The 23,062-nt window shown below is 36.5% G+C and overlaps 1 protein-coding gene across 2 annotated transcripts; it reads right to left on the bottom strand.

Moving 5' to 3' along the window:
• Positions 1 to 482: 482 nt before the first annotated feature.
• On the bottom strand, positions 483 to 22,108 carry NEIL3 (nei like DNA glycosylase 3). Of its 2 annotated transcripts, XM_068681259.1 has the most exons (10): positions 21,910 to 22,107; positions 19,232 to 19,347; positions 14,352 to 14,486; positions 13,391 to 13,604; positions 11,300 to 11,374; positions 9,981 to 10,147; positions 6,939 to 7,108; positions 4,385 to 4,787; positions 2,457 to 2,628; positions 483 to 1,107 (listed from the first exon to the last, which is right to left on the bottom strand). In XM_068681259.1, the coding sequence occupies exons 1-10, from the start codon at positions 22,024 to 22,026 to the stop codon at positions 931 to 933; spliced, it is 1,746 nt and encodes a 581-aa protein (XP_068537360.1). In that variant the 5' UTR covers positions 22,027 to 22,107; the 3' UTR covers positions 483 to 930. The 2 variants fall into 2 exon arrangements, with proteins under 2 accessions (XP_068537360.1, XP_068537361.1); XM_068681260.1 differs by lacking the exon at positions 11,300 to 11,374 and having other exon boundaries at positions 21,910 to 22,108.
• Positions 22,109 to 23,062: the final 954 nt, after the last annotated feature.

Below are 23,062 nucleotides of genomic sequence, written 5' to 3'. Positions count from 1 at the left end.
TCCAGAAAACAACACCTGTTTTTCAAATAAAACAATAATGGATGAAGCTATGGTCATATCTTCATTATAGTTTTGTTTTCCTTGCTAACTACAGCCATGCTCCAACGACCTGAAAAATTGTTTCCACTTTATGTCACAATTTATACTTTAGTATATTGTTTACTGTTCCCCTTACTTCATCAAGGAGTGGTAAGATGAGCAACTGTAAAATGAGTTTTAAGCACCTAAGGGATAGGGCTTTATTACACATTTCATATGGATTAGGGAACAAAAAAAATAGTAGCAGCCAGAATCAAATGTTATGGCAAAATGTGTAAGTAAGAAATGTGTGGAGTCATATTACTACTTGTGGGGCAATTTTTGTGTTTTCCACATTCAGCAAGGTCACATTCAACTATGATAAAATTTGAAGTGTACAGTCTGTCGCTGTTTCATTTTTGAGCTCTGAAGAAATAAACCATGAAGCTGAAGTATAAGAAGTATAAAGAAGTAGAGTATATTTTATTGACTTATTAAATACACCATTTCAAATATGAATTTACATTAAGTTATCCGTTCCATATATCACATACGGTTGAAAGTTTGCAGTACTGACAGTGCAGTGACACTTATATGAAAACAGAGAAAAGTTCAATGATTTGACTGGAAATATAACACAGTATGTCACAGTATATTGAAAGATATTTATTTCAGAATAATGCATAACATAGAAACAGTGTTTAATTTCATTTAAATTTTAAAAATAACTGTTTAAAATTGCTCTTTCCCAATCTGTAGTTGTTTTTTTGTTTTTTACTGTTACAGGAGCTGTTTTTAAAAATTAACCCACGACCAGGGAAAACCAAACAAAACTAACAACAAAACAGAAATGATTAGGAAAACTATACATACTTAAGACATCCTGAGGAACTGATAACTAAAACATCAGCATCAAGGGATAACCTGCATAGCTGACTCATTTTCTGCCCACTGGAAAAAGCTGCACTGTTTCTCCTTCCCAAAAGGGCAAACAAAAAAGTTCTTTCCATTATTGGGACCAATCTTCAGCACTGTCTTCATAACACATCGCTTGCCATGGTTACAAAAGGGAAAATGCAAGTCTGCCCACTGCAAAAAGACAGTTTTTAGACAGAGTTATAGTATATGACATGACTGTGAGTTCCGTATTTTAAAATTAGCACTGGAGATAGATCTACAGGAGAGGCCTTAGCAGAAACTCCTGGTACTTATCTCTTCTGTGATCAGTGATTCTAGTTTTTTTGTTTGTTTGTTTTTCTCAACATTAAGTGTAACTGCATGCATTTTAACTGCTGTTAAATATTGTAACAAACTTTCTAAGTTTATTTGATGTTAATGCAGAGTTTTCTTCAAATTAAGGCATGATAGCCATTACTGCCTTGAATTCATCTGTTATCTACCTCTTGTGAGACCCCATGTAGAGTACTACATTCAGCTCTGGGGCCCCCAGCACAAGGATATGGAAATATTAGAATGAATCCAGAGGAGGGCCACAAAGATGATCAAGGAGCTGGAGCACCTCTCCTATGAAGACAGGCTGAGCGAGTTGGGGTTGTTCAGCCTGGAAAAGAGATAGCTCAGGGGAGATCTTATAACTATAGGCCTTCCAGTACCAAAAGGGAGCCTACAGGAAAGCTGGGGAGGGACTCTAGTGATAGGACAAGGGGGAATGGCTCTACATTAAAAGAGGGTAGGCTTAATTTAGTTCTAAGGAGGAATTTATTTACTATAAGAGTAGTGAGACATGGACAGAGTTGCCCAGAGAAGCTGTGGATGCCCCATCCCTGGAAGTGTTCAAGGCCAAGTTGGATGGGGCTTTCAGCAACCTGGCCTGGTGGGAGGTGTCCCTGCCCATCACAGGGTGGTTGGAACTGGATAATCTTTAAGGTCCCTTCCAACCCATACCATTCTATGATTCTAGCAAACAGTCACATACGTTCACAGCAAGGAGCTGTAGCCACCACTTGAAGCTATGACTGTGCAATGGTGGAAGCAGTTGTCCAGACTATAGTATGTGCATCTATGGAGGTTTTCAAGATTTTGGCTAGACAGAGACATGGCTGATGTCCAGATTTAGAGTTTGCATTAGTCCTACTTCAAGCAAGATGCTGAAATAAATGAGTTTTGCAAGTACCAACATTTCTACAATGCATCTGTCTTACATCACACTGAAGCAGATTAAGAACATCTGCACAAGCAGGTACATGCTCAGCTGTAAGAGGAGTAACTGAAATAAAAAGTCTGCAACTATGATTATGCTCTTAATTTCAATTCAGTGTGCAGAACTATTTACAATGACCTCAAGCTTTTAATGGATCATATCTGTTCACAAGTACAGATTATTAGGTTGAGATGGCTGTATGAACAAGTATTTGAATTAAGCAAAAAAGTGAGCAGTCTTACTTATTAGAATACAGGTCCTGAAGTCTTACACTTACTTGAAAATAGTCGCACCGAGTTTCCATGGGTAAAGGACAGGTGTAAAACTGCCTGCCCTTGTTTTCTCCATCCTTTCTCACAACTCTGAGGCTGCAGAGGCGGCTGTGTTTACTGCAGCGAGGATGACCCATCTTTATATGATTATCATCTGTTATATTAACTTGAGGTTTGCTGTAATGACAGATTACAATATAAATTGTGAATAATGCAGAATTTTCCTATCCTCTTTACTAAAAAGTTACTGCAATGCTCAATGCTCCAAATCAAATTCTGACAGGAAGTAATCCAGCTGAGGGGGTGGAATACTGTTCTCTGAATGGGATCATGTTTCTTCCTTCATCATAATTGAGATAGAGATTATCTGAATGCAATACATGAGGCTTTATTTAAAAATGGTAACATGAAAAAGATTATACTTCATAAATGTGTCTTTCTAATATATTTATGGAGCAGAAAAGCAGTGATGAAACCACAGGGAAAACAAACAACTAATTAGTTCTTTTCATTCTTGTTAAGCTTCAGCTTAAATTTGTATGTTTGCTTTTATGTCTGGAAGACTACAGTCCTGTGGACATCAAAGTTTTTGTCTAACACCTCATTAAAACGTGGATCCCCACCCCTGAAAAAAAAAATCCAGTACAAAGTGTTTTGTTTTTTTTTAATGTCTAAGTTGGTGACTGGTAATAACTATTTATCACATGTTATTGTGATTGATGATGTGTAACTTCTTCTTTGCACTCCCTCTCATTCTCATTTATCCCACCTACCTCCTCTCTAGTCCTCTACTGAGTCAGCAAGGAGAACATGTATCCATACACCCTAACTTTGCTAACTAGTGAGATTCTGTTTCAAAACTGGTGCCTCAACAATGCAAGAAATAATTTTTTCATAACCTGTTCAGAAACAAGACCAATAATTTTGTAGCATAACATGAATATCTTTCATATTCACCCTACATTATTTACAACCATAAGTGACATCTACCTTTCACTCCCATTACAGTTGTGTATGTCTGCCCAAGTTTTCCTTGACAATCCTAATGGGTTCCCTAGTGAAGAGAAATGTGAGACTGTGCCTGAGTAGGGCTGCATAGGTAAAAATTTGGGATGGGTGAAGCATTGAAGTAATTATATATATAGGATGGGAAGGAACATTAAAACAAAACAGAGATGGGAGGTTCATCCAGCTACCTTGAACAGAAGCTTGTATCATGGAAAAATGTTGAAAATTTCTAGCTGACAAATTGCTTTAGTTAGAATATATCATTCCGTTACTTTCCTTTTGGTATGAGAATTCACACATTTCAAATGAGATAGCAAATTGTTCAGTGACTCTAACCTAAATTTTAGATAGCTTACACATTTTAGTAGTCATAAACCCATCTCATTTTAGGTTGCAGTTAACAAACATCATAAGTATAATTATTTTTGCAAATAATGAAAGCAAAAAGATACTTGTCTTTAGACAGGGGAAACAAGTTAACAATTAAGACAGAAATGATAATCACCTGTCTAATAAGTACTTTAGTAAGGGTCATCAGTTTATATGTGTCATCTTTCACAAGGACTTCAAGACCTCTCCAAGCAAACAGCAACGACAGTGCTAAGGCAAGCAGTGACTGGACAACTCCTTTGGTAGAACTGTACTGGTTTACCTATTAGAGCTAAACTACTTTGTTCCATGGGAATATCTGAACTATGAACTGTGTATTGGCCCGATGCCAAAACCAGGACTTCTCCAGCAACAGCCTAGGTCTTTCAGTGCTTTTGAAATCATAGTAGTTATAGTTACTCATGAGCAAGTTACCTCTGGCAGAAATCCAAAGACCACAGTTATGAACCTTACAACACAACGTTCCATTCATCTTCAGGGATAAAGATAGTTTATGGGATTATAAAAAGACTTGTTCACATTTTAGAATACCTACCCGCTTGTTACATCGTATTGGTGAACAGAAGGTACATGATGAGTTTTCCGCTTTTTCTTTATGGGTTTGAGAGAGAATGGTTCCTGATAGGAAGGTGAAGCCACAGCAGTTACATTTGTTGAGCTGTGTTTGTCCATGTTTCTTCCTGAATGATAGACGTTATTGTGGGTCTGATCACAATTGCTTTCTGGAGCAGCATACTCAGAGCATCCATCAGATATTTGGTTATCATTTTTCAAAACTACTTTGTTACCAAGATCTGTTAAGACAAGAGTTGTAGTTCCAAATGCAGCTCTCCTATTAATCTTTATTTCTGTGCTTGGTTTTCCAAATTCATTACAGGGGTACTTCATGAGCTTTGTGTTAAAGGCTGCAGAATCTCCAGCATTCTGTGTCTTTGGGACTAGAGAAAAACAAGTTATTAGTTATAAGCCATCTGTGTAGAATAATAAATTGTATTTATTTCCTGTACTTATAACTCATATGGGGAATGAAAGAGTAAATTTACTATGCCATACTGAAAGATCTCAAAAACCTGTCATAGATTAGCTGTAGAAACAAATTTCTTTCAATACAAAAGCTCATGTACTTTTGGAGCCATGTACAATATACGCTTCAAGCTAACATTACTATGTCTGAATAGGATCAGAAGTGAAGAGTAATCTGTACATGAAAGCTATGAGACAATTAACTATAAAAAGTGGAATTTAGCACAGACACTGCAATTAAAATATTTAGATTTTTCAAAATAAATCCTTATAATTCCTGTGAGAGATTGCAGGGTATGGTAGCTCTAACATCAATACATCATCCTTTTTTAAGTGTTGTTTTACCATTGACATAAAAGGAATTTGCTTGGTTTTCTACTGCTTTCACAGTTTCTATCCTTTCCAAACACAATGTGGATCCAAACTTCTTGATCCCTCATTATAAGAGGCTTCAGAGGCAAGAAGTTCAGACATATACTTTGCATTTGTTTCCTGACCTGAACAGTAAGTTTCTTCATTGAAACAGAAGCCTGCACCATGGGCAATCATCATCAAACAAACTAGGGTTAATACATTACTGTAATCCCTCAAAAAGGGTGAAAAGAAAAACACTGAGTTCCTGCGTGCAATCTTTTTTAAGTAGCTGTGAAGCCACAGTATTCAAGAATAGACTACTTTCTTTTCTACCATCTCCAGGGAACATCTCTGTGCATCTTCCCTTCACCCACACAAACAAGAGGGAATTAACCAGAAGAAAAATGGGTAGGTAAGGTATACACAGTGGCACACTGTCTAGTACCAAAGGCAATCTCACTCAGAAACAAAGTAATAATTCTTAGAATTTACTGTGAATGCTACCTGTGTCCAGACATTTTTTATTTTGCCACTGCTGCACACAATGAAACAGACTGGTTTCAGTGCACTCAGACTGTTTAAGAACGGTGTTTGGCCTTGTACTTAGCAAAGGAGCAAAGAAACTGAGTGGCAATGGTAAATAGTTATCTTTGTCAACAGAATGAATTCTTTTGGCTGTACAGTCAACAGCAAACTTTACATACCACAAATTCTATCCTCAAATTCAGACATTTCTAAAAACAATAGTTAATTTTAGAAACAACATAAAAGCCAAAAAATCAAAGGTAGAGAAATCTCTGTCTGAAAAGAAAGATAAGAAAAACTATGTTAAAAAGTCTCAAATACCACTTCTACAATGAAAAAATGTTACTTTAAAAAAAAAGAGAGAATTTTTGTAACTGTATTCCACTAAATCCAACAGATCTTCAAAATTCAGACCTACTTGCAATAATAGCGTATAGTTAAAGAAGTGAAAGAATACAGATCTCCTCTTGAGAGAGAAAATGGGTGGAAAGTCTGTCCGTTACCCCTCTTATCCCTTCCTAGTATCTAAATTCCTATACAGAAATCTGGACAGAAGTTGGCTTGTTACTCATTCCCTTTTCATGTCCCTTTCTAGGTCTCATTCACAGCTGTTTCTGCCCACCTACAGGTCTAGAGAGTAGCACTAAAGCTCCAGGGTACAAACAACAAATGCTGTTAACTCCACAATCATCCTTACTCTGTACTCAGAGGAAAAATACTAGCCCCTAAGAAACCAAACATTCTTTTGGAAAGCGTACCAAAATATATAGTCCCCTACTGTTTTTGTTCACATGGAAGAATGATAATTACTTTTCTGCCCCCTGATGGTTTCTCTGTCAGACATCTACTGCCAACTTCTAATGATTTTAATAAGAGTTTAAAGCATGGTATTTTGTCTCAGTCCTTGCCCCAGCAATAACAAAGGATTACCCTGGAGACTTGTCTATAGAATCGCCACCTGCATACAAAGCTGGAAGGCAAGACGCTTTCAGGGTTGAAGACATGACAGTTTCTGTAATTGTCTGTGTAAGATTTCCCCCAAATCTGACTTTAAGTTAGCTAAAGTTACATAAATACAATTCACATCAAGGCACTTCTACAGTTCTGTAGTTCTAAAATCTGCACCAAACCCACAACCCTCCCTTCTCCCCACTCTCCAGTACAGGGTCCAGACAACCTTTCAATACCTTCAGGCCTTGAAGTCAAACAGGCATCACAAACTTCAGCAGAAGGCTTGTTTATTAGGGTGCAGCACATACACGTCCACTCTTCTTCACATTTCTGAGCTATGTGTTCATTAGAACATGACCCCCTGCCATATGCCCAGCCAATTAGGCTATTTCTAGCTGGCAGTTTGCTGTGAAACAGAAGAATGATGTTAGTCCTTTGTGACGTTTCCTCTACAAATTACCTTACACCACTATGTGCAGGAAAGCATGGTGCTAGAGAACAAGTAGTACAGTGTTATACCTGCCTATCATAGCTTGGACAGCATGTCATGATAAGTGTTTGATTTTTTTTTCTTTACCTAAAGGGCAAATCTTTCCCAATACTGCAGAAGTAATACAAATAAAAATATTCAATCTGATACGGACAGAAATTTAGTAATGAACTGATACACTCTACAGCACAATGTCCAGCCTCTCTCAAATTCCTTATCATTTTCAAGTAGGGCAGCAAGAATTTGGCAAAAAAGGACAACTGTTTCAGTACACTCCCATTATCCCTTGTACAGAATGCTAACAAATACATTACTGAATGAAGAACTGTTCAGAAGCTGGACTACAGACAGCCACACTATCTATCAAACATCTTGGCTCTCGCTTAAATTGTACCTGTTAGGGCACTTTATTGTTAACAGTCAACAAAATTGAAAACCTTGAAGTTAGAAAGTCTTTCTTTTGTGACACCATTTTGTGATTTACTTTTTTAAACACTTAGGAGCCTGTTCAGATTTAAGAATTTTCTTTCTTTTTTGTGCTCTTTTCTTCTCATCAGAGTTCACAAACATCCTTGTTGTAACTGATGAGCCAAAGTTGTACAGAAAATACTTCTATAAACTTGATCTGTAGTTATTTTCCTGTAAATTACTGCACCCCTCTGTTGGTACATTTATTTAGAGTCATAGTTCCTCTTTCACAGTCACTGCATGCTACCAAGGACTAATTTTGTCATACTATTCAAATGTTGTTAGCATGTTAAATATAACATGAACTTATTGGTTCAGTAACATTTATGTGAATTGTGACATTCCTTAGACTTACCATTTATTTTGTAATTATCACTCTCTTTAACAGGCCAGATTTCTACAGTATTTTTTTTTCTCAACAGTATTGATATTTGTTATCTACCACAGATCTTCCACAACAGGAAATATACGGAGGCTAATAAGAACTGTTGACATACCAGAGATACTGTGCTGTCAAGAGTTAGAATAGACATTACAATACCATTCAGCAAAATACTGGGGGGCTAGATAACAAAACAGATGAACTGGAAGTATTAAAAATGGATATTTATACATAATTAAATCATTTCTACTACTCGGCTATCAAAAATGCATTACCAGACTGAATATATTCAGTATGCCTTTTTTTTAGTATAATTCTCATTCCTCCTTTTTGGCGTTGATAAAATATAGGAAAATAGTGTATTTTAAAAAATTCAGGGTACATTTGAATTTGGTGAAGTAGTTTATATGAAGTGCTTTCTTCATTTTCTCAGTTGAGCAAAATCATAAAGCTACTGGACTTGACCCAGGAACAACTGAGTTAAATTCTACTGTTTATGAACTGTAGCAAGTCAGTTTGATCTCAGGGCCTCCTTTTAGCCTTCAAAGGTGAAAAGCTTGGAATGGCAGATAAGCCACCTGAGAGCTAAACGTACTTTTATGTGGTAATAGTTACTGCATAATAGAAAACAGAGCAGTAGAACAGTGATTCTGTTCTCAGTGTATGAGAACAGAATAGAAACAATCTTTCATTTTACAGCTACTATTACCACATTTATAATTGAAGTACACCATTGTTTGTTTGTTTGTTTTCAGAGCCCCCCTATTTGTTCTAATATGGAGAGAAAAATATATTTTTTCCCCTGCATCATTTTCTATTTATCTGACTCAATGGAACATTGCCACCTTCCTACCATTCTGCAAAAGATTTCTCATTAAAACTTTCAGAAAAGAAAGCAGATAGGGGTTATCAGCATGTGAAATATTTATCTTCCAAGCTGGAATTTTGAATGTTTGATCTGTACTGAGAGATGATTTTTAAGCTCTAAGCAAAATCCCATCAACCATCTGAATCTTGAAAGAAGACAGAGTAGGAGTGGCAGAGAGAGTTTTATGTGTTCTGTAAATCTTATCTAAATATATGTACACACACACACAACACGCACACACTAATGAAGACAAAGTTTTTAAATTGAAGTAGTGCCTCTTATCAGATTGACAGAGTTCAAAATTAAAAGGCAAGATTCTGAGACCTCAGATGAAAATTTTCAAGAACAACTTAGGTGTGGAAGAGTCTGCAGTCAAGGTGCTTTTGAAACTTTTACCTTTTGCCCCTCTGTGACATCAAATACATTTTGTGCTTTTCTAAAATAAAAGAAAGAAGGCTGCTGCTAGCACTATTTATGTGGCACTGAAAGTCTCTGTGGCACACCTGTAGTAAAGGCTTTCCAAAACTGATAAGGAGGAATAAAAGTCCTAAGTGCTACGGTATTTGCTGCACTCTGAATTTACTTTTTTAGTTTTCCTCAGTGTAACTCTACAGCCAGAAAAAAAACCTGCATTGATGCACAGTTGTCTAGAAATTCCTGGACTGAAGAGGTCTTCCTATGAAAAGGAAGGGAGACAAAAATTCCTACTTTCCTTAAGCCATTCAACTCTTTTATGTGTAAATATCCAAGCCTATTATAACAGCAACAATGGGGGCAATCTCTCCAGAAGCAATGAGTAATTCTGAGTACTCTGAGTTGTTTTTATGATTCCCATATTTTATTAGAGCACCAGCTAGCTCATAAGAGAAGGGGCTTTTGAAACAAGTATTCTAAACAAGGCTTTTAACCATTTAAAAATAACAGTGGCCAAAACATTTTTCTTTCATAAACACAAGTGAATTTAGATATAAAATGCACATTGGTTTGCATGCAATTGGTTTGCTATTCATTGTTACCATAACAGCACTTCAAGTGCATCAATGTTTAAGCATTGTAAAGTTACCTCATACCTAACATTGACAAGCTGGGGATCAGCATTTTGACATTGAGAGCAGAAGTAAGTCATCCTGTCGTTCTCTCCTAAACGGCACACAGTGATTTTCCCATTGCACTGACCACAACTGCGGCACCTGTATACTTTGTAGTGTTTGTAGAGTGGAGATCCAGTTTTGCGGCACTGAAAATGAAACATTTAAAACCCAAGTTACAGGCCCAACGTTTATGTCAGCCTTTCTACAGTTCATCTGAAACTAAAAAAAATAATAAAAAACACCCATGTAAACTGATAGCTTAATGACTAAACAAAGATATTGAAGGCAAGCTCATAACAGTGATTGCCTGTATCTCATCTTCTTTTATGGAAATAATTGCCATTAACTTTGGCGTAACAGGATCTGGAATTTTCCACATGTTGGAATAATAGACAGAAAAAAAAAGCACAAAAAATATAGTAGCATGACATAGGCAGTTATATTCATTTTATGTTCATTAAAAAGTACATTTTTAACCTCTACAATTGAAAGACTGTATTAGATGTTAAGATGTTAAGTGCTTTCTTTCCTCTTAGCCTACCAAAAAACAAGTTTCTGTCAACACTAGCTCCTTGCTCTTCATGAAAAATATGAGAAACAATCATTGCACAGTTGTTGTTCATTTCTCTGCATGCAGCTTAAAGAAAAAAAAATACATGCAAGAATTAGGTCCACTTCCCTCTTTCTCTTTTGGAAAGATAAAGAGCAATCAGAAATTATAGGGCTTATACAGGAAGAAATAAAATCCTGTTGAAGAGTTATGGCAATAGGGAAAACCTTGAGTTTATTTCACTTCAGCAACCAAAAAGGTTGCTTAAGTTAGAGGAAAAAAAGTTAGAATTCACAACGTATTTACTCATGTAGATATACTTTCAAGTTTCATAAAAGAAGCTGCACAAACTGAATTATCTTCATACTTCCCTGAGGTGACCTCTAGCTCCCAGTTTGAAGAGTGACCTTATCTCACCTTATAAGCACATGCTTAACCTACATCAATTCTGACACACTCAGGGTAACATTACAGCCCATGTAAAGCAAAACTCTGCTGAACTGGCCCTCTGGCAACGCATGTGTCTTCTTGCTGCAACTGGGCCAACATTCTGCACATTTTTACAGTCTAGAAACTCCACCTTTCATCATTTGACAATCTGCAATTAATAAAGAACACTTAAAGCAAGACTCCTATTCACTGAAACACTTGTCTTGTTGCATCTTTTTAGTTTCCACTAGATGATCAAATACAGTTGACATATGCTGGAGTCAAGTTTTAGAGGTTTCTCAGGAATGTGTGTCCATACCTTATAAAAAAGCAGAGTAAAGTCACGTGTCATTTTCACCAAATGATGTATCTGCTCATCTGTCAGTTGGCAAACCTGTAAATAAGGCATGATTTTCACAATATTGTTAAGCAACAACAGTAGAAAGATGTATAACAACAGGCATTCCAAACACCTTCAGTTGATGTGGAATTGCATTAATTGCATTGCATCCTGTTATGATGAGTTATTTGACTTTACATTATATATATATATATATATATATATATATATATATATATATATATATATATATATATAATCATAGAATCATAGAATATCCTGAGTTGGAAGGGACCCTTAAGGATCATCAAGTCCAACTCTTGACACCACACAGGTCTACCCAAAAGTTCAGACCATATACATATATATATAAAAACAAAATTTATATAATTTGCTTATATATATTTAAAAAAAACAGTAAAATATTACTCATGTTCTACACTACATAAACTCATTCTGTGAATAGCAAACAATGTACTTTGCCTCAACCGTGCAAAACATTGACTAAAAATTCAGTGGTTGATCTTTTATTGACCTAATAGTTCCTGATCACAGGAATCATATGGAGTTAAACACTCTTAATTACCTCTTAATTTCTCTGTGGATTTTGTAAAATCTACCTATCATCAGAAACTCCTCCTTGTGAGAGATCTTCAGGAAGAATGCTGGAGACAGAGGCATCACAGTTAGAGATGTATCAACCATATTTCTGCTATGAACTCCAATTTTAAGTCATATTTTAATTTCCTGTGCCATCTCAAATTGCAGATGCATACTAATGCACTTTGATTAGTATCTAGGGATGAATTAAGCACTGAAACATGTTGTCCAGAGGGGCTTTGAAATGTCACCTGATGCATTTTTATTTTTATTTTTAAACTCTTCTGGATAAGACCCTAAGCAATCTGATTTACCTCTAAAGTTGGTCATGCTTTAAGAAGGACACTGGACTAGATAACCTTCCAGATGTTATTAAAAATGGGTTGGAAACAAGATATGCCAGAGAAACTTAATTAACAGATGCCTCCATATTTTCGGTAGAACTTGCATTCATATTCCAAAGAAACCAAGCATCAATAAGGTTAATGAGGTCAGTTCCATGGTTCATTACTTGTTTTAATTAATATATTCAACAACAAAAGTGAGATCCCCATCCTGTTATTCTTACTTTGACTATTGGATACACAAGTAAGCTGCAGCTCCTATTGACATAAAATTTTAATTCAGATAAATAAAATGTAGAATCTATGCAATTTTTGAGTAACATCCAACAGAGAAATCAAGACCCAAGACTCATTTTTATAGGAATACTTAAATATCAGGATTTATAAACAACTGAGAATGCACCTGAGCGTCCTCAGACCTAAATGAATATCCACTCACTTCAAATGGACAGTCATCATATCCATGCATGTCATCATACAGCTCTAGGAAAGAATAAAATCCAGACTGATCCTATGAAGAACTTTCAGAAATATTACATATAACTAAAACTCTCACTATTTTCACCTGTTTTGCTTTACATTCTATATAATCTCAGTCTGATTTGCTAACATCAGACTTGTTTTCAACATGCATGTTTGAGGATTTTTACCAAAAAAGTATGGTAAACAATGGCAGAAAAGCACACTATGCCAGCTAGCAGGAAAGTAAGTGGAGGAGACAAACAACTGTACTACATACTATTTGGGTAGTAACTAAGTAAACCTGAGCATTCTTCACTTTATTTATGGGCTGTCAATTGAAAGGCAGCACAACATGATGCCAGACAAGGTCAGGATTTGAAAGGTAAATGCACTCCCTAGAAAAGAAGTTTCAAGCTGTAAGACTGAAGGCATGGCCTCAACCAGTACGTCCAACTTAGGAGACAGGAGCAACTTGCAACGGGTTCCAAGGAAAGCCATGACAAATTATAATGATTAAACTGGAATTTCAGTGCCTTGGAATAACTTAAGAAATGATAGGTGAGAAAACAAAGGAAGATAAGAAGATGACAAAACATTATATAAATGTGTATTTACATTTCTAATATTTGGAACATTAAGAACAATCTTGGTACAGTCCACCTACTTTAACAGCTGGATGAAGACCACTGTCAAATAGTGCTTCATTTTTTATGATATTTCCCACTCCAGGTAATACTGTTTGATCCAGTAACACATCACACAACATGCGGGTTTTCTGCTGCTTAATCTCACTTTCTGCTCTTAAGAAGCTAAACTTTGGAGAGCAGACATCCAAGCTTTCCATCATTCTCACTTTCTGCTCACTCTCTGCTGCATTTCTGGAAGAGAAAAATAAACTTTCATATATATATATATTTCTTTATTTGTTTGTTGTTTGTTTATTTATTTATTTATTTCTGTTGTATGTTAACATATCCATACAGTTTTTAAAACAACATATGAAAGTATAATAGAATAGTATACACAGGTAACACAAAATGTGAAAATACCAGTCACAGGAAGAGGCACAGAAATGATATTAACCCCTCCCTCACAAAGCAGCTCAATGATACATGCACAGAACTTGCAAGCTATATACAAAAAATCATTCCTATTTTCTTCATATTAGCTCAAAAACTAGTTGTAAGGTCCTTGCTTTAAAACTACTTCCAACATTGGAATCATGTGTTTGGACATCAACTATAATAAACTGTATAGCTACATGGGTTTGGTAGTTTCAACATGACAATTAAAGTGATAGGGTTCTGCATTCAGATAAAAGGACTAAATTAAATCCAACTTTCATTCCCAGTCTCAACACTACCTAATAAGGCCACGGTATTGAACTACTTTAACTGTATGTAAACTCTAATACAAAACCAACAAATTTAGATTTCCATAAAAATAAACATGTTGTGTTTAGGAAGTTTAAATTTATTTCAGTGTGTCTATGACAGCATTCATCCAAACACTTAACATTGTTTGATTTTTCTACTACATTCTTACAAGAATGTTATACATTTAAACCAAGCCGTGCAGGTTTTTTGTTTGTTTGTTTGTTTTAAATTAGTTAGCTTTCACTTTACCTATATTCTGTTGTCACCCCAAAAAAACAAATAGTATCTTCAGTAAGCTGTATCTCCAAAACTGGTAATGCACCATTTCTGTCTTTGCTTCCATCGGGATTAATGCGCATGGAACCATTCATACCAAAGTGAATCCTTGGAAAGAAAGAGAGTTCTTATGTGTATTTAATCTTAAAAATGTTTCCAAGCATTAAACTAGTCTATTTGTTTATTTAATTTATGAACTATTCTGACCTAACAAAGTCAGTAAGCATGTACATAAATTCTGGTAGAGTAAAATAGCAACAAATTACTTGTTTGCATAGTGTTCAGTCTCCAGAGAAGAACTGTCCTGTCCCTAAATTAGAAACACTCCAAAACATAGCAGTTTTCAAGTGGTCTTCAAAATTCATTATGCAAAATTCAAAAGTGATTGTTAACACACTTTTCTGGTGTATTGCACTTAGTATTTGATTCCACCCAACATGCTAGCTTTACACAGGTTCTTAAGTCCTCAGGGAGACTGAAAGAAATGCTTCAGACAATATACTGCTAAATCAGGCAGAAGTCATCCGGTGTGAAAGCAAAGATTTCAGTCCTTTCTCTGCCAACACTACATTATATCACAGCTACATCCAATAATGCCATAAACAATGTAATTAACATCTGCCATATGCTGTTTTCTGATTATTTTTTTTTATTATTTTTTTAACCTACAACCAAGGCAATGACATCAGGTCAATTAAAAATTAATAAAAGAAAAACTGAAAAACACACATATGGCAAAGGAGTGGAACAGACACTTTCAAGGATTTCTTTTACAGATCACTAATGTTTTAAGAAGTCTTACATTTTATAATATATTCTACTGGGAACTAGTATACTTCAGCAAAGGACAAGTTTGACTGTAGTCCCATAAATTTTGTTTATTACAAATTTGCCTGGTACATTCATGTCCTGTCTCTACTTTTTAGATTAAATATTATATATCATAAAAGGTGCAATATTTTGTAGCTGCAAAAAAGATTTAACAGATGAATCTACTCATATGACAAAACAAACTGAACGTCAAAGCATACGTCCTTTTAATGTCTCCATGTCACACATCAGGAAGGATGGGCATTTTAAGTACTTGCCATCAGGTTGAGGAAATATTTCAGTAAGCATAGTCTAAAGCCAATTCTTTATGTAACATCCTCATAGTATTTATTCATTAATTTCCTTTAGTTTTCAAAAACCTGTGTCTAGAGCTCTGTTCTTGGAAATCAGTTCCGTTAATAAAGATATTTCAGCTGGTTTTGTTTGTTAGCCACTTCCTGTTCTAAAGTGCCGCGAACAGTACTACACAAGATTAACTAGTCAAAAAAAGATTAAACCAAACTCTTGCATCCTGCTACCGAATGGGAATGCACTAAAATTTACAGAAAGTTCCTTTTAAAAAACAGCATTCACTTTAGTAGCTGGTGGTTCTATTAACCGTATTTTGTTTAAAAGAAACGTTAAGAAGTCAGTACTGTTAACTACTATAGCGACCTGCCAGTTCACTAATAGAAAAAATAATTCATGATCATTGCTACACATTTACATTAAGAAATTTACAAGATTTTACTCTGTTTCATTATCTTTGATATGTTGAAATCGGGCAAAAGAATGACTAATAGGAAAAAAACATTAATTAAACTTAGGATCTATTATTAAATGACAGCTAATAGCAAAAAAAAAAATATGATTTTTTGTTGTTTTAAAGTAAAAGGGTAAGTTTTTTAGAATTAGTGTTACACAATATCATAAGGCTTAAGCCATTTTTCCCCTAAAAAGAGTTAAATAGCAACAGAGTCAATATATTACAAGGAAATGTAAGAAGAACACTGACAATTCACATTATCACATTCTATGTGCCAACATGTAATTCCCAGTCAAGATGGTGGATGTCTTTTCTTTAAGGCATTTGTGGTCAATAATTATGATCTCTTTCCTAAGAACATTTTCATCTGTTTTCAGTTATACAAAAATATAGATACACTATTAATTTTCAGAAGCTTTTCCAAATAATTTCTGACTCCAAATAAATGTTAATAGCACACTACAGAAACTAAGCCCAGTACAAACTTTCTCACGTAACTTTCATTTCCTTAGCAAACCCTGCAATCCATGCAGGCCTCTCCAGCACAACTCACTAGTATCACAGACTTTTTTTTCAGCTTTGATTTTTTTTTTTTAAGTGACTTGCAAGTCAAAGTAGAAAAAAAAAAATCTAGTTTTTCCTCAAAACTTGACATGACTTTCTTCAGAGACTTCGATTACCTTGTTTAAACGGGAATCAAAAAGTAGAAATACTAATTTCTCCTCATCATTATTTGTACTCCTAAATAGTTGCCTACTGTGGATTGCAAGCATCCTGGACTTCCCTCATTGGCTATTTGCTACCCATTAACGTGGCAATAACTCAGAAGCAGCCTCATCTGCAAGTCAGGCAAGCAGTAGCCAAACTGTATTAAACAATTCCATGACCAAGTTACCTTCTTCCACCAGGCAGCCATTCCCCACTTGAGAAAACCCACAGTATGAGTTAATTACCTTTCATGGCCCCATCTTTCACCAGATATGCTACCTAGGTTTGTCTGACAAACATTTCAGCATCACTACCACATTTTCACAGGAAATCTCAGCAGATGAGAAAAACTGGTTTTATTATGTTGAGAAACTGTACAGACACAGAATCTGTGTAGCGGTAACCCCCATGACAATAGTGTCCTATATTTGAGTTTACTTTAATAAAGAATACATCCTCTGAAGGCCTATTCCTTACTTCCTCTCCCAGAGCAATCCTGACGATCTTAGATACAGTTTCTGAAGCCTTCCTCTTACTCCCCTCAACAACTTGGTTTCAGATGCACAACATACACTTTTAAAAGATCAGAACAAACATCTTAACTACCAGATAACAGGTAACTTCTGTCTGCCATGTAGAGGACACCTTTCCTCTACATAACTTTCACAACATTTGTTGTGAAAGTACATAACTTTCACAACATTTCCAATCAAATAATCAATGCAACTAAAAAGATTTCTTAATACAATTCTAGAGTTAATTTAAATGATGAATTGGTGAAACTTAAATTTATTATCAAAAGAGAATTGAAGAATATGCCCCTGCTCATGGAAGGGGGGCTGGAATTAGATGATGTTTAAGGTCCCTTCCAACCCCAGTCATTTTATGATTCTGTTTTTTCACAAAGTATGGTATATTACTGCACTGACAAGGAAGCTTAGTAATTATTTAATAGCTTTGAGGGCTAAAAGATCATATTTTCCATACTAGACCTTAACCACATTTTCTTTCTCTTTGAAGATAACTTATGCAAAATGCTTGCTTACATTTCTTACAGTAATAGCCTTTCCCCCCCCCCCATTATACTGTAATTCAGTTTGTACAATAAAAAAAAAACACTATTTTTGGTAATTCACTCCTTTGCTTATGCAATTAATTTGTAATACATATAATACAGTCATAAGCACTGTATCTTTTTGTTAACAGAAAGTTTGAGGCATTATAGATATTTTATCAAAACATTTGTTCACGTATTAAACCTCTTTTCTAAATCATATGACTGGAAATTGACCAGAAAAAGACCACTGGTACATATCTCTCAAACAAGAATATTGGGGATGTTTTGTTTCTCTGCATTAAGATTTAGCTAGGTGATGCCCAGGTCAATTCCCAGGAGATATCCCAACCTTTTGCACTGAACTTTCAGGCATCTTTGGTAAATCCCTATATTTCCCCTCTTATTACATTCTAATCCCCATGTCCCCCCAACACTGTTTTAATTAAAAACTAGAAAATATAAACATCTTAAAATTGCAGTAAGAAGTCATGTATACAACAACAGCAGTTTCTTAAATCGTCAGGACCTATACGTAATATCGTTAAGAATTAACTTGTGAAGAGTCTTTTGATATACAGCAGTAACTACTATGCCAACAGTTTTATTAAGAGATTCAAGACTCCTATATAAACAGCTATAGAGTTTGGGATACTTTCATAGTTGGTAGACATCTCTTTTGTTCCTGGAGACTTTTCACAGGATCACATATCATATTTGGGGCTTCTGGCTTTGTTTTATGGTATACAACTTTTATCACTTTTTTTCTTTCATTGCACTTTTTTTAGCATTAGTTGTTAAAGCTTTTAGTATTAATTACTATTAAAGCCATGTGTTTACTTCACTTACATACGTGCAAGTTCCTAAGACACATTCCTCTAACACTAAAAAAATAGGCATACAGCACTACACCTGATAAACAGCAGCCCCCTGCCACCAAAGATTTGTCTACGCATCATCCCTGATAACTTCTAATGTCACTGCTTTTATCCAGCGTGCACCATTGTAAACTGTTGTACCAGCAGTCAAGCATTTTCAGTTCTCTCTCCTATAACAGCAGTGCCACTGGCAAAACATCGCAGAATTCTAAGGTGATTTAAGGTTGAAACTATTTATCAGTTTTAAATGAAGAAAAATCATGACTTGGCACTTTTGTTCAAGATTAGTCACTAGCTGACAATGACTACACTGAATGCAGAAAAGACCATTTTCTTATTTAAAGATTTAGAAAAAATAGAATTATGTTTCCTGATTGAAAGAAACAAAGCATTTCAAGGAACAACTGTCCTTTTCAGGTACCTCTACACGGAATCTTAGACTAATAATAAAGCAGTAAATTATCTGAAACAATTTAAGTGACTATCTAGTGTTTCAAGCTCTTAAACATAGGCTGCAGAGAAGTTTCTCCATAAGACTAACTTCCAAATATATGGAACTGACAATAGCATGAACAACAACAAAAAACCTGAAAACACACAGTTCAAACACATAGAAAACATTTTTCTTGCCTCTTACCTCAAAGCTTTCTGATCAAAATACATAAAAAGTTCCTTTCCCAATGTTTCCACACCCCTGTAAACATGTCCAGTAAGGAAGTTATGAACAGAGGTTCTCTCCTCACTCGTGGCAGTCTGAAAATGAGTACATATGCATGAAGATTAAAACAGAATTTATAATACTTTGATACCAGCATCAGTATGTATTTAGCAAGTAGATGTATGAACTAATTTTCCAATTTAGACAACATCAACCTTTTTTTTTTTTTTTTTTAAATCAAGGTATCTTATCCCTTTTCCTTCAAGTCATGAATTCAAAAACAGAGTTCCCAGCTGATAAAAACTAATGGGTATAGTTTGAACATTAAACAGTTGTCAGAGTGTCAACTTTCTGCCATTTGCAAGGCTCCACCCTTCTCCAAATACCTCTTGCTGGAATTTCTTGCCATGCTAATTATATGCTTTCAGCATTTCACATTGCATATTACAGAATAACCTTCACAGAGATGCTTCTCTCTTCCTAACAGCTGAAGGTCTAATCTCAGATGATGTTGAACAGCAAGCAGGACACTACTAGAAGAGATGACAATAATTGTGTAATTGAAGAAATGATCTTTTCTTGCATAGCACATGAAGCTTCATTACAATTATAATAAGAGACCTCTACAGGTTATCTGGTCCAAATCACCTGCCCAAAGCAGGACTAACTTAGATCAGGCAGTCCTGTGCCTCGTTCAGTCAACTTCTGAGCATCTCTGGGGATGGTGTTTCTCCTCTCTCTGGGCTCTTGTTCCAGGGCTTGGCTACTGTTATAGTGGAAAAGTTTTCTTAACATCTAATCAGGACTTCACCTGTTGTAGCCTGTATTGGTTGCCTCTCATCCACTTCTGACAATGGCCTAGCTGTCTCCACACCTTCCTTTATAAACAGCCAAAGAGAGCAATAAAGACCCAGTTCCATCAGCCTCTCTTAACACATCACGTTTCAGCTTGCTAGGCCTATTACCATTACTACATTACCATTTTTTTTCATACTGGGAGTTGACAACTGGACACAGTAATCCAGATGCAACTTCAGAGGTGCTGAGCAGAGGTACAGAATCATCATCCTCAGCTGTCTGGCTACACTGTTAACACAGCCCAGCAGGTAGCTGGCCCTCTTCCCCAGAAGGGCACAGTAGTATCCTCACTGAGCCACATTCCACCTGAGCAGCACTCATGCCCCTGCCATTGCATGGCATCATTCTGTTCCAGGTAGAGGAGTTTGCAAGTCCTGCAAATGCTGAATTTCACAAGTTTCTTACAGCCCATTTTTCTCAATGTGTCAGGGTCCCTCTGAATAGCAGTTTGAGGTCTCTGAAAGGTCCTTTTCAGACACTGATGAAACTTGCAAACAATATACCCATGGTCATTGAAGCCTTAACTGCAAGAGACAGATGCAAGTACCAAAGCTTCATTAACAATGCTTAATTGCAGCATAAACATATGTGAAAGCAACTCCAGCAAATCAGCAAGGCTTGAGCTGATTAGCGAAATTCCAAAGCTACTTTCAAAATAATTCCCCCACTTTCTTATTACCCTGAAATTATGTACATTCAGAGGGTTTTGCAGTTATTAATCTATCGAGTAGAAATATATATATATTGCATTACACCAATATCATTTACTTCACCTATTATCAAAATAAGAAAGCAAAAATTTCCTTCTTGCATAAACTGCTCATTCCTTCCAATAAAAGTATTAAAGGAAGTCCATATGCAACAAAGTGTTTTGGATTTAAGGCACTCAGGTTTGTTTAAATCTGTGTGGATGTTCTTAAATATTACAGTCCTCAGCAATGGCCTAAGCTTAGGCTATGGTTAACTTTTGAGATTTGAAACGCACAAGAGCTTTGTGATGGTCATTTGCCGATGAATAAAGTCAACCCTGAGCTGACTTCTGCTGTACTAAGTTATGAACAATGAAGGGCATTAAATTTTCCTATGAAATTGTAAGAGTAACTCCCTAATTTTAAAAAGCTTAGTCCTGAGGGATACAAAGCCATCAGGCCCAATCTGTTGATGGCATATCTTAAACAGATGTATCTTGAGACACATTCTTTCTTATGTTCATTTAAATATTGTTTTATTCAGCCTTAATCCTTAATACATTTTCTTACATCGCAAAGGGTGTTGGAGGGGCAGTCCCCAACTTATTGTCTGAAGATATCTAGTACACTTACTTAGGACTTGAGTGATACAATTTCACTCAGCTGAGATAATAAATAAATAAATAAAAACCCAAACACCTCATCGCCTCCACAATCAAAACCAGACCCAGGATTGTCACAGCCCATTAGCTAGACCTGCTCATTTATACGAGCTTGCTACCAGAAGGTCTCACAAAGCCCCAGCAGAGTTTTATACTGTTGCATTAGTTTATGCTGCCAGCTAGAAAGATGAAAACTAGTTGCGAAATTACACAGCCTGTACTGAGAGCAGACGGCACAGCCTTTGTTTATTTGAATAGCTGGTCTAATTAACACGATGCTAAAAAAAAAAAAAGAAAAAAAAAAAAAAAAAGGTTATTGACATGCAATTAAGCCCCTTAACACCACACACGCAGCCGTACAACTTCTGCACTTCTGCACACCCCACCCCTAAGCTTGATCGCGGCCCCCCAGAGGACTCCCAAACCCAAACTCAGCCCCAGCCCTCACCGCGCTGCCGGCCCCGGCTGGCGCAGCGCCGCCCCGCGCCCCGCGCACGGCCTGGCCGCGGCGCACGCGGGCCCGCAGCCGTTCTGCGAACAGGGCGAGGCACGGGCCCTCCACCATGGCCGCCGAGCGCTCCGCCGCCGCCGCCGCTTCCCTTCAAATCTCCCGCTCGGCTCGGGGGCGGCGCTGCCGGGCTGGGCCGGGCCGTTAGCACCCGGCGAGAGTAAAAGAGGCAGTCCCTGTCATCGCGACCCCGGGCGGGAGCAAAACGCCCTGAGAACGTTAAACGAAAGGCTTTGTGTCGTGAGAGCCTTCAGAGAAAACACGGTATCTCTTATTTGTCTTGCTCTTAAGCGTGAACTTGTAGTGGCTTTGAATACCCAGTTAGCTGCCACAGACTCGGTGCACAATTGGAAGTTAATTTCAGTCCTAAAAGAGTCAATATTTAATAGGATTTGCAGCCAGCCCGTGTCTGTTTACACATAGAAAATGTTCTTTTCTCTGCTGCGTTGGTAAGAAACCCTAAGTCAGCATGGATGTAATAAACTCCACAAGCTTTGGGAAATTCTGAGGGGACTTGCGCCAGAAGGTAGGCGGTTAGGTGCCACCCCTAACATCCACCTCGTGAGGCACACTCACATTTGTCTTTCAGTGCCTATGATTTCTTATATAAACAGTCCACATCCAATCTGTTATCAAGGCACTGGCTTTGAATAAAACGTGCCTAATTCCTAAGAGGATAAGGGTTTTTTGTTTGTTTTTCTTCTCCCCTGGAAGGATGTGACTAAATGAGGTTAAAGTTACTATGTTCACTGAAATAAAAGTATGATTTCAGATGTGCTAGGAAAGTTAGAAAATGCTACTATATGTAATCCCATTCCATGCCCTTGAGTCCTGCCTTACTGTTCTTCCAAGGCAGCTAGAAATCATTGAGTAACTCTGGTTTCTGTAGTCACATTTAAGCACATTAAAAATATACCAACAGTCCCTGTTATCAAATATAATGTGTTTTGTGATAAGGAAGTTTAACTGGATATTTTTCAGTGGATGGCTGGTGCAACATGTTACAGTAGGTTGGGTTTTCAATTCCACATTTAATTTTGCAGGTGCATCTGCAGTTCTGACACTAGGCATTTACTAAGGTTCTCTGCCCCTT

This window comes from Anas acuta, chromosome 4 (assembly GCF_963932015.1).
Source record: "Anas acuta chromosome 4, bAnaAcu1.1, whole genome shotgun sequence".
In the NCBI taxonomy this organism is placed as follows: domain Eukaryota; kingdom Metazoa; phylum Chordata; class Aves; order Anseriformes; family Anatidae; genus Anas; species Anas acuta.
The sequence above is the reverse complement of the archived record's forward strand: the minus strand, read 5'-3'. Positions and strand labels throughout refer to the sequence as shown.